The sequence below is a fragment of the Botrytis sinoallii genome, assembly GCF_014898435.1.
Source record: "Botrytis sinoallii strain Bc 23 chromosome Unknown BSIN_018, whole genome shotgun sequence".
Taxonomy (NCBI): Eukaryota; Fungi; Ascomycota; class Leotiomycetes; order Helotiales; family Sclerotiniaceae; genus Botrytis; species Botrytis sinoallii.
The window spans coordinates 244,768-259,072 of record NW_024066045.1 but is presented as its reverse complement, the minus strand read 5'-3'; the positions used below and the strand labels follow the sequence as shown (position 1 = coordinate 259,072).

Sequence of the window (14,305 nt, the reverse complement as noted above, 5' to 3'; positions counted from 1 at the left end):
ATATTTGCTTGTATTATATTTCAGAGTTGCATAGCCATTGCTTGGCCGTTTTCTTTTTCTTTCAAGAGTGAGGGAATTTTTTTAGGAGTTACGGAAATCATGTATGAGAAATAGTAGCATAGCTATACCTATGATGAGTATTGAGGCAAACGAATATCAGGAGTATAAGGTAAATCAAAAGGGTATTATTGATATTTAGATAAATTGCTAGGAACAAGCCTTCTAAGCACATCTACATGTCGACCGATCATCTTCATCTTGAGACCTTCCACACCACTCTTATCTATTCTACGTAATCCATTTCCATATATCACTGTATAATCTGGAATAACCTCATCTTCTTCAACCTCGCACATTGGTCCAATCTTGCAATGCTAAGTAAAGTATATCATTAGTATGTCATGGTAACATTTTTACTTGCGAAATTCATACCTTTCCTATGACAGCCCCTCTTCCCACCTTTGCATTTATCTCAATGAGAGTTCCTTGTCCCACGAATTTTGCCTCAACAATAGCTCCAGTTTCTACTATAACACCATTCTCCAATGTAACACCTTGAGCTTGTTCTTCGGATGGAAAATTCAACATGCCAATTGTACTACGTTCACCAATGACACATTGTGTACCGATTGTAATGGGAGCAAAACTGCTATTCAATTTTGTACGTGGATGAAGAATGGTATGTCCTCGAATGGTTATGAGATTTGTGCCAATGAGAGAGGCATGGTCTGCGATGGTGATATTGTTTGAGAATGAAATCGGTGGTTTAGGAGGTGGAGGGAGCATGGAAGCTCGTTTGGCAGAGGACATGATTGATGATAGGCGGTGTCAAGGCTTGAAATGTAGAATGTACTCTGTAGGTCTTCGACAAGGTAAATGCAGGGAAGTGCTGGTAGGTATTGGTAAACACCAGCCAGTACTGGCCAATAATTTGTTGTATTGATAAACCCGAACACGAATTCGAGGCTTGTGGAGGTGGTTGATGTATCTGCTAGAGGGTCAATAGAAGTTGTTGTGAGTAATGTTTGTACCTCATTGTATAGCAAAGCGTCAGGTCATATGAGAATGGACAAATCATATCAATTTTTGCCGCTTACTTCTATGAAATCTTTGAATATTTACCAATCTTAAAATAACCAAGTACAAGTATATTCAGATGATAATTCAAAGAATAAGAAGTTCAAAAGATAATAATGCATATTACCATTTGTTTCATATATGAATAGCAGAGTAGTTATTAGGTAGTTGAGAAGAAATCCATATATAAATTTAAAGTTCCAGATTCAGACTTACCAACGGAAGTTCTCGGCTATCGCCACCACTTTGTAGCTTTGTCATTTCAACCAATCAAACATTGATGATTTCTATGATGACTTGAACTATTCGGAAATATTTACAACCTCAACTTCCCCCCAATCCGATCACTCTCCACTCACAACAACGCTCAATTGAGCACAAAATACGAGTACATATCAAAATGCTTTCGCGAAATGCGCCTTCTGCAAAGGCAGCCTCTACACTCTCAACCCGAATCCTATCTACTTCTACAACAACAGCACGATTAACACCTTCGATTTCTTCGATACAACAATCTAGAGGACTTGCCACAGTCGCAGATACACCACCTCCACCAAAGAAGACACAATGGGGTGGATTAAGAGATCAAGATAGAATCTTTCAAAACTTATATGGGCACCACGGAGCGGATCTTGCGAGTGCGAAAAAATATGGTGATTGGCATAGAACGAAGGATATTCTCGCAAAAGGTCATGATTGGGTATGTTGGAAAGGTTTGCAACTATAATGTGGGATAGATGTTGACATCCGAAATAGATCATCTCCGAAATCAAGGCTTCTGGTTTGAGAGGTCGTGGTGGTGCTGGATTTCCTTCTGGTATGAAATGGGTAGGTTTGATGTTTCATAAAGCAAATGGATGAAGCTAAATTATGATAGTCATTCATGAACTTCAAAGGATGGGAAAATGACAACAAACCAAGATATCTCGTCGTAAACGCAGATGAAGGAGAACCCGGAACTTGCAAAGACAGAGAAATTATGCGAAAGGATCCTCACAAGCTTATCGAAGGATGTTTAGTTGCAGGAAGAGCAATGAACTGTACGGCCGCATATATCTACATTCGTGGAGAATTTTATCACGAAGCTACCGTTTTACAACGTGCGATTCAAGAAGCATACAAAGATGGATTAATCGGAAAGAATGCCTGCGGTAGTGGATATGATTTTGATGTTTATGTTCATCGTGGAATGGGAGCTTACGTTTGTGGTGAGGAAACATCTTTGATTGAATCACTCGAGGGTAAACCAGGAAAGCCTCGTCTTAAGCCACCTTTCCCTGCTGCTGTCGGTCTTTTCGGATGTCCATCAACTGTGGCAAATGTCGAAACTATTGCTGTTGCACCAACAATTTGTCGAAGAGGTGGAGATTGGTTCGCTTCCTTTGGTAGAGAAAGAAATGCCGGTACAAAACTCTTCTGTATCTCTGGTCATGTCAACAACCCATGTACCGTTGAAGAAGAGATGAGTATTCCTCTTAGAGAACTCATTGATAAACATTGTGGTGGTGTTCGTGGAGGTTGGGATAACCTTAAAGCTGTCATTCCTGGTGGATCATCTACACCAATTTTACCAAAGGATGTTTGTGATGATCAATTGATGGATTTTGATGCATTGAAGGATAGTCAATCTGGTCTTGGAACAGCAGCTGTTATTGTTATGGATAAGAGTACTGATGTTGTACGTGCCATCTCAAGATTGAGTCATTTCTATAGACATGAATCTTGTGGTCAATGTACACCATGCAGAGAAGGTAGCAAGTGGACTGAACAAATCATGAAAAGATTTGAAAAGGGTCAAGGTAGAGTTCGTGAGATTGATATGTTACAAGAACTTACAAAACAAGTTGAGGGTCACACTATTTGTGGTATGTATATCTTTTCCTTTCATGATGAATTTGACTGACGAATATCAATAGCTCTCGGAGAAGCTTTTGCTTGGCCTATTCAAGGTCTTATTAGACATTTCAGACCAGAATTGGAGGCAAGAATGAAGGATTATGCAGAAAAGAATGGAGGTTCAGCATTGGCTGGTGGATGGGACAATAATGCATTGCAACAGGGTAAACTTATTTCACCCGGTCAATAAATTAGAGAGTGAAGCGGAGCACGGATTGGGAAGTGAATGGAATGATCGACTGTTCATAGGGGGGATGTAAATGTATTTATTGATTTCAAGCATGGGTGCTTTTTTTCAATTGGAAGCCAATATTTTAGTTCATTTGATTTTTTGAGATGTGATATATTTAATACTGTGTGATGAATAACTCTGTATGTGAATCATGAGAATTAGATATATACACTACCGAGAGAATATTGGCATTTCAATAATACGTAGCAAATCATAGACATCGAGACACCCTTCAGGGGACACGATTAGGATGTTCCTAGCTAAGCGATCTTGTGTGCCACCTCACTTTTTACTCCACAAAGAACTTTTCCATGCAAGTCGGGTCGGGCATAAAATGTTTGTCATTCATTAAGCTCGAACTTCGTCATTGAGGTTTTTTAGTGATATAAGTACGGTACGGTCTTTAATATTTTAGACTTTCGCATACTGTTTCAGTGTTTCTTGAATATACGGGAAAAGATTGTTGTGGTTAAGAAGATATAAGGGTACTACAGTAGTTTCGGCTCGATTCGAAATTCATTCTTACGATAATTACAACTTGGGCGTAGGTGCCGTGGATTACTATAACTTGACACGATCCCGCGAAAAAGAAGCTTAATAAAATGGGTGTTTTAAAACATGCGGTAGACTTTGCTTCGGATGCTGGTATGACTTTTGTTCTTTCCCCTTTCCTCTTTTGTACTCTTACCGCTTCCCTCTACTCCACTGAACTCACGTGCTGTATTCTCCCATTCATTCTATAAAAATTATTTACTAATTTTGTGCCCTATGATAGCCGGCCTAGAAAAAACTCTAAGGTTGATACAAGCTTTATGTCAGATATGTGCATTTTATCCGACGGTTTTGGGGTGGATTTTGTTGGGGTTGGGGATTGGGATGGGGAGAAGAAGCGGAGGGGTGGAGGGGGGTGTGGATGCAAAGATGCAGGTGCAGATTGTGGAGAAGTTGTGGAAGGCGAGGAGAGAGCTTGCTGTTGGTATGTTTTGTTTCTTAGTGAGTGGAGAGTGAGGAGTGGGAAGTGGGGAGGGGGGGTTGGAGAGATGATGGGACTACGGGATGAGGGGATAAGGGTGAAATTTAGCGAGTGGAGGGGGATACTCTGGAATGGGAAATGAGATGATCGTACTAGTGCGCGAGACTCCTACCCAATCTCTCCCTGAATTCGGAATTCGAACCTAAGAACCATTGTTCGAGGGTCAGATTAAGGGGGATTTTGCCCACCATGTCCTCGATCCTCATCTCGAAGACAGGTTCGAAGAGCGAAGCGACCACTGAAGGCATGAATAAGAAAGAAGAGCCTAAGCTAACATCAACGTAGGACGTCGTTATATGCGTTTCTTCCGTTTCATCAAGAACTTCTCAAAAGCATGGGATAGTTTGTTAAATGAAGATGGGATGAGGATGTTGATTAATGTGGGCAAATCGGGATTTATGGGTGCTTATTTGGATGTGAGTTTCGTTTTCTTTCCTGCTCTCCTCCGCTCCTATATCACTATGCCTTTGCGCTCTCATACTCAGAACTCCTAAACTCCAACGCTTAGGCACTCCTGTCCTCCTTGATCTTCGCATCTCTAGAACTCCGCACTCCCACCCTTCGACATCCTAACACTCCTAGTCTCTTACACTTATACTCTCTTGCCCCTCTGCTCCTTTCCCCCTCCTTTCCCGCTTTCCGCTCTCGCTCTTTTGAAATTTGACTAACCAAGACCTACTCAAATAGTGGAAAAGTCTCACCATCGTAAGTACCGGCTACCCAACTACCTACCCAGTATTTCCTTACCAACTCCTTAGAAGAGGATGACATCAAAAAGGCACGTAAGAAAATTACTAATCCCAATTCATAAACAGTTAGATATTATGGGTGTATGCAATACCCCTTGGTCCTCTACATGTGCTCTTGAAGGCAATAAATTTTGGTTCTACTCACTGAGTATATCGATATTTGGAGGGCTATGGGATCTTTACCATCTGGTTGTCAACAACGGACACAACACCGAAATCCAACTCACAGGAAAATATACATGATCCAGATCTTGCAACAAAAACAGTCGATAGCACACAGATTATCGCGGAACATCCGGGGAAGAATGAGAAAAAGGGAAAATTCAAGACTGAAATATTGCTCAAAATTATTGAGAATGCAGCCGATCTTTTTCAACCTGGAGCGGGAACGGGGTGGATCGTTAGTGATAGGGGTATAGTAGGTGTGATGACTGTTATTAGTACAGTACTTAGCTCGAGGGATATTTGGAGGAGAGTTGGGCATCAAAAAGAAAGAAGGATAGGGGGGAACGGGGAAGAATTAGAACGGAGGTAGTAGAAACAATAGGGGAGAAGAGAATGAGAGACAAATGACGAGATTACACCTTGTTTTATGTGTATGTAAATATTCATGAGATATTATATGCTTATTGGATAATAAAAGGAATGACAAGATTATCATCTCTTGAATGGCATCTGCGTATGGAGATTGATGTGAGGGTATGAATGGGCAGAATGGATAGGATGTATGGTCCGTGCGGTCTAAGCAAATGTACGAACAGCTATCCGTGGTGTTGAAGAAGTTCAAGTCAATGAAGTATAATGTGATTATTATACTCATTTTCTGGGACTAGAAAAGTCTTGAGGTAGTAAAGCATCACTGCAATATGGCAGTAAGAGAATTTGGGAGATTTTGAGTGAGAGAAAATGAGGTTTGAATATGAAAAATATTACATAGTTAGGTAAACATAGGTATGTCAAGCAGCTATCTTCATGAGCCCAATATGAATCTTCATTTCTCATAGAATCAAAAGGCGGTAAACACATAACGCGCTAAGGAATTTTCTCCCACAAGAAACAAAGTTTGTAAAGGTATCTTGAACCTTCTTTCAATCCATCAAACAATCAACGTCAACCTCAACCACCACCGCCGCCATCCTTCAAGATGGAAGACTCTAAAGATACTGAGCTTTTGTTTAAGCAGATTAAAGAAAAAGTTACAAGAGATGGTGACGATCAAGGAGAAGTCACCGAAGAGCTTTCGAAAGTGAACTCAAGATTCTTCGAAAGAGATTAAGACTCAAGAATCCACGAGATACTCCTTTGGAGCATGACATTAGAACTGCAAATTCAAATTGCGCTTACTTCTGTATGTTCACATTCAATTTATTCCCTCTCTGAAACAATTAGTTAATCTTTAAATAGGGCATAAGAATGGCACCAAGAAGGCATATGAGCTCTTCCCCGATGCATTCGAGCCCAGATCGACACGAAAGGCTTCAGGAGTCAAGAATGAGAAGGTTGAGGAGAAACCTGTTGTGGCATCAGCATCATCAAGTCCATCAACGACTACGATTGCTGACATGCCGTTGCATGATTGGTTGGCTCTTAAACAAGGAGATCCAGAGACTGCCAAGGAGTTGATGGACAATGGAAGGCTGAGCAAGCAGAAAAGAAGGCCGAACAGGCAGCTTTGAAGGCCGCCGCATTGGCAGAGAAAAAGACCGAAGAGACCAGGGCCAAGAGAAAGTCTTCCGTCAAGAGAGAAGAAGGTTCGGACTCAGATGTTGATTTATCGAGCATAATCGGAATTGGGAATCCTCTTGGCGCGCCAACGAGGCCGCGGAAGAAGAGATGCTAGATCCTAAAGGATCTATGCAGAATGAATTCAAAGCTTGCGATAAGTGGATCAATTGGCATAATCAGAGAGACGCCTTGATCATTTACAAGGAAGGTGTTTATGTATCATTCGGTGATCTAAATCCGTTTGGTTTACTTGCGAAGAAAGAATCAAAGGAGGAATTGAAGGAGAGCGTCCTTCATCTCCTGCTGAAGCAGAGAGTGGAGAGACTCCAGAGACTATTACTGAAGGGGTGGAGATGCTCGGTAGATTAAGTCAAGAATATGAGGGGGTGTGAAGGGAGGTGGGGGTAGGGAAGGAAACAGGGTGGATAAAGGTTTATGAACTCTTGAGAGTTGATTGAGTGATTCCTGAAGGAACACAATACCTCCTGAAGGAGATGATTGCTATGATGAAGACTCTTGAGAGTTGGTTCAGTGATTCCTTGAGGAACACGAAAAGATGACTTGCTCTTTGAGCATAGTACATCGCATTTGGTATTTATAGTTATTGAAATCATACTTGTCAACAACACCTAATGAATTGCTGACTATTTTTATCTACAGATGTCATGTCATGGTGTTGTGAATCTGCGGTGAATTTATGTGTGATATATTGAGCATTCCGGAATCATTGTCTGGACAGCTGAATATATTTCTGCGGCAAAGAAATACCAAATGTACCGGCTCCGTCAAACTCCATCTCATGGGGTTACTCAACCGGAAACCCCTAAGTTATTCCATATCCCGACTGAGGATTTCTCGTGACGTTGCAAAATGGGTAAATTGAAAGCGTTTTTATGAGCAATCACAGAGTACTCTCTGGATCTAGTCAAAGACGGTGATTCATGATGCAAGTGCTTGACAGTGATCCCAAAGAAGTCACAAGCGAGCTTCAAAATACCTCCCGTGCCAACTTGAGGGTGGAGACATGCATGCCACTCCTTGCCAAAGTTGGGCTCGTACCTTTGGAATTTAGATTACTAGCCAAGATCTCCACCCCATACTACTGAGCTTAAAAGTCTTGACCAACTCTATTTGCCTCGATCCAGCCCTTGCCGTCTCGGTGGCATTCCATTGTGTGAGCAGCCACCAACACATAATTGTCATAACTTTAAAGAAGGGGTACTCTCCAAATGCCCATGAATGGATGTCGAATCAGTAGGCAGTCGTTGATCGACTAACAAAGCCATTCAAATCATGGGACTGAACGTCGCTCCGTGGTAAGAGATGATGTTGAAATTCGGTCCCGTGGTGCTGACGCTATTATGTAAGCCGTCAAACATCGATTGGCGGGGCGGGGTGAAGGGGTGCACGCGTACAACCACCTCATCCCTCAAACCTCACATTTTGCCCCACTTTATCTTCTTCTTCAAAAAGCTATATGAAAGTACTCTACCTTCTAAGATGTGCCTAATATTCTATTCAGTTAAATCTGTGAAAGTTGATGGATGCTATGATACAGAAGAATGGGTGCAATGTCAGTCCACAATTCCACTCCGTCTATCTAGCCTTTTCTCCATCCGCTACTACCGCAAATGAACACGACCACAACTTCAGGAAAGTACTGAGATGCTTACTCGTTACTTTGATACTAATCACAGAGCAATTAGAAGCTTGAATACGAGAGGTGGCTAAACACCCTTTACAATGCATGATAGGCTGCTACCTTGGAGATATCATTCTTCGAGATCATCTTCCTGTTCCTAAAAGCCAGATGTCTAGAGTCCAGTTTCCGTTCTTGAGCGGGCATAGCAAAACCGTGCTGCCTCCCCGTTCTTGTGTCTTCGATTCCTCTTTGCTGCTACTCACTGTACTTCGATTAGCACTCTAGTTGGGGAGGTTTTAAGTAAGCACCAGCAAGAGCAGCGAAGCCTTCGATATTCTTACGCAATTCCCACCGTACTGCTTGCCCTGTGATCAGCAATTGTTCCCGACCGCCTCATTCATTATCGACCCAAATTCTACCAGCAACGATAGGCCTTCGCCATTGTCCCAGAGGTATTGAGCCCCTTTGATCACCGGGTAATTGATAGGATTAATAGAGCGGCGGTCAAGGTTCTCTTTGGTAGCCGCTTATGGCTGGGTGCACCGCCGTGTGTGTGTTAACTGAAGTTATTCGCCGTATTCTTCGCGATAGTGTCAAAGCCACACCTCAATGAACATGATGATGGCCTCGCAATAGGTAACCAACATACTATCCCTCGAATCCTTCTTTCAGATAATATCATAGTGTCAGCAAAAGAGCCTCGAAGATTCAAGAGCCGCGGATTTTCAATATTTTTCGACTGTACAATCGCCCTCGAAAGCTTCGTCGACTCGACGTTTAACGCACAAGCCTTTATGCGATGCGCCTATCACCCAGGTCCCGTCAGACCATAGTATCTGATCCCATTATTCCAGAGTCTAATCAACGTGCCCGAGAACGAAAGCAAACCGCACCGCGTTGTGATAGTTAACGGGGGCTTACGGCGTGTCAAATATCGCTTGAAGCCGCGAAGGCGTATTATTGACCTTATACAATAATCGCTGAATTTGGCCGTTGCAACATTCTTGGGATGATTTGAGACGTGGCGTAAAACGGTGCGATTTCGATCTAGTTACAAGATTAACTGCCTAGGTACTTGCTGCCCTTGTTCTGGCGTCATTGCCGTAGGGCATCCAGAACGCGTTAACAGATCTGCCGTTCCGGGGTGTGGCCCAGTTGGGCTCGAGAAAATCTAGTGATTCGTGCGGCGTTTTCGGACTCCGTGATAGAGCTTACGAATCTGTACGCGCACTGCAATGTTTTAGAACCAAGCAATATTACTGGGAGCCCTTGGAATAGCCGTGGATCATTAAAAGTACTAGCCATTTCTGACAATCCTTCGTCGCCTACTACCAAGCCCCCTTTATTGCTGTTATCATTAAGTATTTATTTTCTTGTCTGTTACAGCGTTTTAAGCAATTACATAGGCTTTCATACCCTATATTGTAAGACCTTCAGGGCGTACAAAGGCTCAAGTGAACTTCATCAAAAAATAGGGGTTTTTTGGTAAATTTGAACAATCAACCTAATCAATTAGTTGTTTAAAATTCTCTACATTTAAGCTTTACTTCAAAATGATCCAGAAAAAGTAAACTCTTAAAGATTTCAGATTATACTAGTAGCGACGAATGAGCGAGGGATCATATATATTCTTGATTAAGCTTAGATTAACGTAGTTAACACCGAGTGGGCCATATCACCGAATGGGCCACTTCAAAATACACCAAAATTAACGCTTTTTTAATATTTGTATTTTAATAATCAATCATTATTTTTTAAAAGAAAATTAATATAAAATAATAATGAGAATTTAGCTCTTTATAAATCTATTTTTGATATAAAAATTTCTTATATTTTCTAAAAATAAGTAGAAATTGTCACGATTTTCGTTACAAAAGAAACATTTCTATAATAACTATTATAATAAATTGAATTTTCAATAAATAATTAGATTTTTATATTATTTATATGATTAAATTTTCAGTTTCAATCTTTAGAGAATTCTGTCTATAAATAAAGAAAGTGCACGGTTATGCACAGACGAATTTTGTATGTAAAAATGATGGCCCACTCGGTGATATGGCCCACTCGGTGTTAAACTACGTTATATGGGCTATATTAGCGTTCTCGGCGATTGACTAAAGATTGCAGTGCCGGTGTCTCCACAGATTGCGGTACTTGTTCTTCTAACCTGCCCGTTCAACACCTTAATTTCATGAAAGCAATTATGAATGTCATGGACGCAGTGGGGTGGACGCGTGTGCTATCCAATCACAAACGGGAGCGCACTCCAACGAATTTGACATATTCATAAGGCATGGCGTTTTTCGTCACCCGTCCACACTCGTCCACACTCGTACCAGCTAGTTGGCAGTTCCTATGGACGCTACAGAGTACATGCAGTCTTGTTTCACGTAGCAAAGTGTTTGTTGGGTGCAGGTCTGGTTGATAGTTGAGATGATCTTTGCCAAACGCTAATCAAGAACTACATGGCCCATCATGTAGAAGAGCTCTGATATTAACCATGCATTGACCGTGGCAATTGGTCTTCATAAGATGATCTGATATTACAACTACTACTCGTTGGGACATAACAGCGCATGGTAAGGATATGCTAGGCGGGAGGCTACAGGCAATACTACCCTCCCCTTAATGAATGACATTCAAAGGGTCCCGTCCACTCTAAGATGAGGCGTATAATCCAAGTAGTTGACGCTTTGATGTACAGACCGGTAACTGGTCTTCTAGCAACCCCATGGTGGTATATAGAAAATAGTCACAATGCGACAAGATTCGTGTCCAGTGACACCTTCTACTTTTTGAACTCCTCTAAATCTTATATGGGTCGCCCCGCTGAGTAACTTTAATTTAAGGAGGATGGGGAAGAATTATCTATGGACCCTCTTGTGGTTTGAAGATATATAAGATGAGCACAGAGGCCATGCTCTAAAAATCACCGATACTTACATCTCATTCATTCGTTCAACATGAAGGGCCATAAAGTCCTCAGTGTCGCTTCGGCGCTTTCATTCTTTACCATCGGCCTTTGCGCCAGTAACTCCACTACAACTACGTCTACTTCATCATCAGGTCTCCTGGCAGATGGCAACGTAAACTTGGGGGCTGCCTCTGATGCCTACGAGAAAGCTGTCACTTTCATATCTTCTTTGACAAACGCCCAAAAGATCGCCATCATCACCGGCCAGTCCATCGACGATGGTAACGTAACATGGACTCCCTTGGCATCAAAGGATGGTGCCGTTGGCATCAACATGAACTTCTTTGTTTCAGGTTTTAGCACACCTCAGGCTGTGAGCATGACCTGGAACCGTACACTGTTCCTTGAAAACTTTTCAGCACTTGGAAAGGAGTTCTACGCTTTAGGCGTAAGTTTGGCAGATGGACTTATCTCTAGCCCAATGGGACGTGTGGCTTATGGCGGCCGTAATGGCGAAGGATTTGCTCCTGACCCATACTTGAACGGTATCGCCATGGGTCAAGCTATTGCTGGCATAAACAGCGCTGGTGTTGTCACAGCTGGTAGACATTTTCTCTTCAATGAACAGGAGACAAACCGATCTTCTACCAACAGATATTCGAGCAACGTAGATGATAAGACAACTCGCGAAGTCTACCTCTGGCCCTTTGCCGACGCTGTCAAATCCGGCAGTAAGTTAACCCTGTTCTAAACGAATGATTAAAACTAACATATTAATCTTAGTGATGGCTACTATGTGTGCCATGAACAAGGTCAAAAACACCCTTTCATGCGAAAACTCCGAACTACTCAACAACTACTTGAAGACCGCCGTTGGCTTCCCAGGTATGGTCACTCCTGATCAAGGTGCTCAATCAACCTCTTTCGGCTCCGCCAATGGTGGTCTGGATTATGGATCATCCTCACTATGGTCAGAGGAAATTCTCGAAGCTGGTATCGCCAATGGGAGCTTTACGCAAGAGAGGCTAGATGATATGGCTGTTTGCAATGTCATTGATACTACTTCGCTGGTCTTGACGACGGCCTTCTACCTTCGGAAGCGGGTTACACCGACGACCGTGATGTCCGTGAAGATCACGCCGATATCATACGACAGGTTGGTGGCGAGGCACTTGTACTTGTCAAGAACACGCAAGATGGTACAGGTCGAGGTTTACCTTTAAGTAAGCCTCGCACTATCTCTCTCTTTGGAGCTCATGCTGGTCCTGCTATGGCTGGTCCCAACCGAGCCTTCAGTGTTCAAGGAACGCCTGCCGACACCTACCAAGGTCATCTCGCCGGTCCTGGTGGCTCTGGTCAGCCATCGCTCTCATATCTCGTCACTCCATTCCAGGCCATCAGCGGCCGTGCCATTGCCGACCGATCGATGATCTGGTGGGTCCTTAACAAGTAAGTTCATTGTTCTACTCTCTTCGCTTCTAGCATTACTGACTTATTTGTGATGTAGCACATACACAGATTCTTCTAGCTCGTCTAGTGGTATGGGTGGTGGTACGGGTGGCGGCTTTACTGGAGGTGGTATGCCGACTACGAATACCAACAGCACCAGTATGACAGCTCCAGCCGGCGCTTCCGGAAACAGCAGCTCCAGCTCCGGTTCCACAAACTCTGTCAATCTTGGTAACTTGGGTTCAGGCACAGCATTATCCCCTTCAATCTCGAACTATGCTCTGAACTCCGCTGCCTGCCTCGTTTTCATCAATGCCGACTCTGGAGAGGGTGCTGACCGTGGCGAGCTCTCCAATGATGAGCAGGATACTATGGTCACTACCGTTGCCGACAACTGTAACAACACTATTGTGGTTGTGAATACTGTGGGTCCACGTATCCTAGATGCTTGGATCGAGCACGAGAACGTCACTGCCGTTCTTTACAGCGGTCTTTTGGGTCAAGAGTCTGGAAATGCGATTGCCGATGTCCTGTATGGTGATGTAAACCCTAGTGCCAAGCTCGGATACACTCTTCCCAAGAATGCCACCGATTACCCCTCCGAGTTCAATGTTTGCGAGGAAGATCAATGCGACTACAGTGAGGGAGTGTACCTCGATTACCGCTACTTTGACTCCAAGAATATTACTGTTCGTTACCCATTCGGATTCGGTCTCTCCTATACCAACTTCACTTACAGCACCGTGGTTACTGCTACCATTGTCAATCAAAATACCCTCACATACAAGTACGCTTCAGGAACAATCGGTCTTGGTGGTGAAGCCGATCTTTGGGATGATGTTCTCAACGTTACTACCAGTGTCTCGAACAGCGGTGCTGTAGCTGGCGCTGAGGTTGCCCAACTCTACATTAGCTTCCCTGATGAGGCTGAACAGCCAGTTCGCATTCTTCGGGGCTTCGAGAAGGTCAATATCGCCCCCGGAGGGTCAGCAGATATTTCTTTCAGCCTCCGCCGACGTGATCTTAGTTACTGGGATACCGCAGCTCAGGCCTGGGCCGTTGCCTCCGGCGACTACACTATCTCTGTTGGTGCCAGCTCGAGAGATTTGAAGGCTAGCACTACATTGACCCTTACGATTGGCTCCACTAGTACTTAGTGATGTGCTTGATGCATGCGGCAGTAGAGTTCTTGTCCCCCAATAAATTCTTTCTTATTTGTATATAGAACTTCAACGAATAGATGGCGAGCATTACATTATAGATATTATTTTAGGTTTCATCGCATTCCAAGTCTATATTGTGTCAAAATAACATGTAACACTCTTCATAGCAGATTTCTAATCTACTTCTGTTACTATTATACAATTGCTTCTGACAGAGGTCGAGAAGCATCGATATTAGTACTTCGTGGTTATGAACAATAGTAATTTATGTAGTCAGATTGAGTGTTATGTTTTAAACAGGATTTTTTTGCGTTTTAAACGATAATCATTTGTGTTTAAAACGTTTTGAAATTAATACTTGTTTTAAACACTTTTCATTCATGTTTTAAACAAGAAATATTTTTGTTTTAAACAATCATCTT

General features: G+C 42.7%; 4 protein-coding genes across 4 annotated transcripts; 3 read left to right on the top strand and 1 right to left on the bottom strand.

Moving 5' to 3' along the window:
* Positions 1 to 171: 171 nt before the first annotated feature.
* On the bottom strand, positions 172 to 1,229 carry EAF02_009045 (uncharacterized protein). The gene is made up of 3 exons (XM_038905093.1): positions 1,098 to 1,229; positions 433 to 988; positions 172 to 374 (listed from the first exon to the last, which is right to left on the bottom strand). Exons 2-3 carry the CDS (start codon positions 808 to 810, stop codon positions 186 to 188), a joined length of 567 nt encoding a protein of 188 aa, XP_038754990.1. The 5' UTR covers positions 811 to 988; positions 1,098 to 1,229; the 3' UTR covers positions 172 to 185.
* Positions 1,230 to 1,477: 248 nt separating this feature from the next.
* Positions 1,478 to 3,313, top strand: EAF02_009044 (uncharacterized protein; the record flags this gene model as incomplete). Its single annotated transcript, XM_038905092.1, has 4 exons — positions 1,478 to 1,777; positions 1,834 to 1,905; positions 1,955 to 2,942; positions 2,994 to 3,313. 4 exons carry the CDS (start codon positions 1,478 to 1,480, stop codon positions 3,161 to 3,163), a joined length of 1,530 nt encoding a protein of 509 aa, XP_038754989.1. The 3' UTR covers positions 3,164 to 3,313.
* A 364-nt stretch (positions 3,314 to 3,677) lies between these two features.
* Positions 3,678 to 5,522, top strand: EAF02_009043 (uncharacterized protein; the record flags this gene model as incomplete). Its single annotated transcript, XM_038905091.1, is given in 5 exon segments — positions 3,678 to 3,850; positions 3,981 to 4,181; positions 4,524 to 4,654; positions 5,058 to 5,121; positions 5,137 to 5,522. 5 exon segments carry the CDS (start codon positions 3,808 to 3,810, stop codon positions 5,520 to 5,522), a joined length of 825 nt encoding a protein of 274 aa, XP_038754988.1. The 5' UTR covers positions 3,678 to 3,807.
* A 5,798-nt stretch (positions 5,523 to 11,320) lies between these two features.
* EAF02_009042 (uncharacterized protein) lies at positions 11,321 to 13,877 on the top strand (the record flags this gene model as incomplete). Its single annotated transcript, XM_038905090.1, has 4 exons — positions 11,321 to 12,002; positions 12,055 to 12,398; positions 12,428 to 12,720; positions 12,779 to 13,877. The coding sequence occupies 4 exons, from the start codon at positions 11,321 to 11,323 to the stop codon at positions 13,875 to 13,877; spliced, it is 2,418 nt and encodes an 805-aa protein (XP_038754987.1).
* Between the last annotated feature and the right edge of the window lie 428 nt (positions 13,878 to 14,305).

What these genes read in the sequence shown, in the direction of transcription:
- EAF02_009045 (XM_038905093.1), bottom strand. Translation starts at nt 810, where the DNA reads ATGTCCTCTGCCAAACGAGCTTCCATGCTCCCTCCACCTCCTAAACCA. An exon ending in GAGGGGCTGTCATAGGAAAG is followed by an intron (nt 375 to 432) that starts GTATGAATTTCG and finishes TACTTTACTTAG; the next exon opens with CATTGCAAGATTGGACCAAT.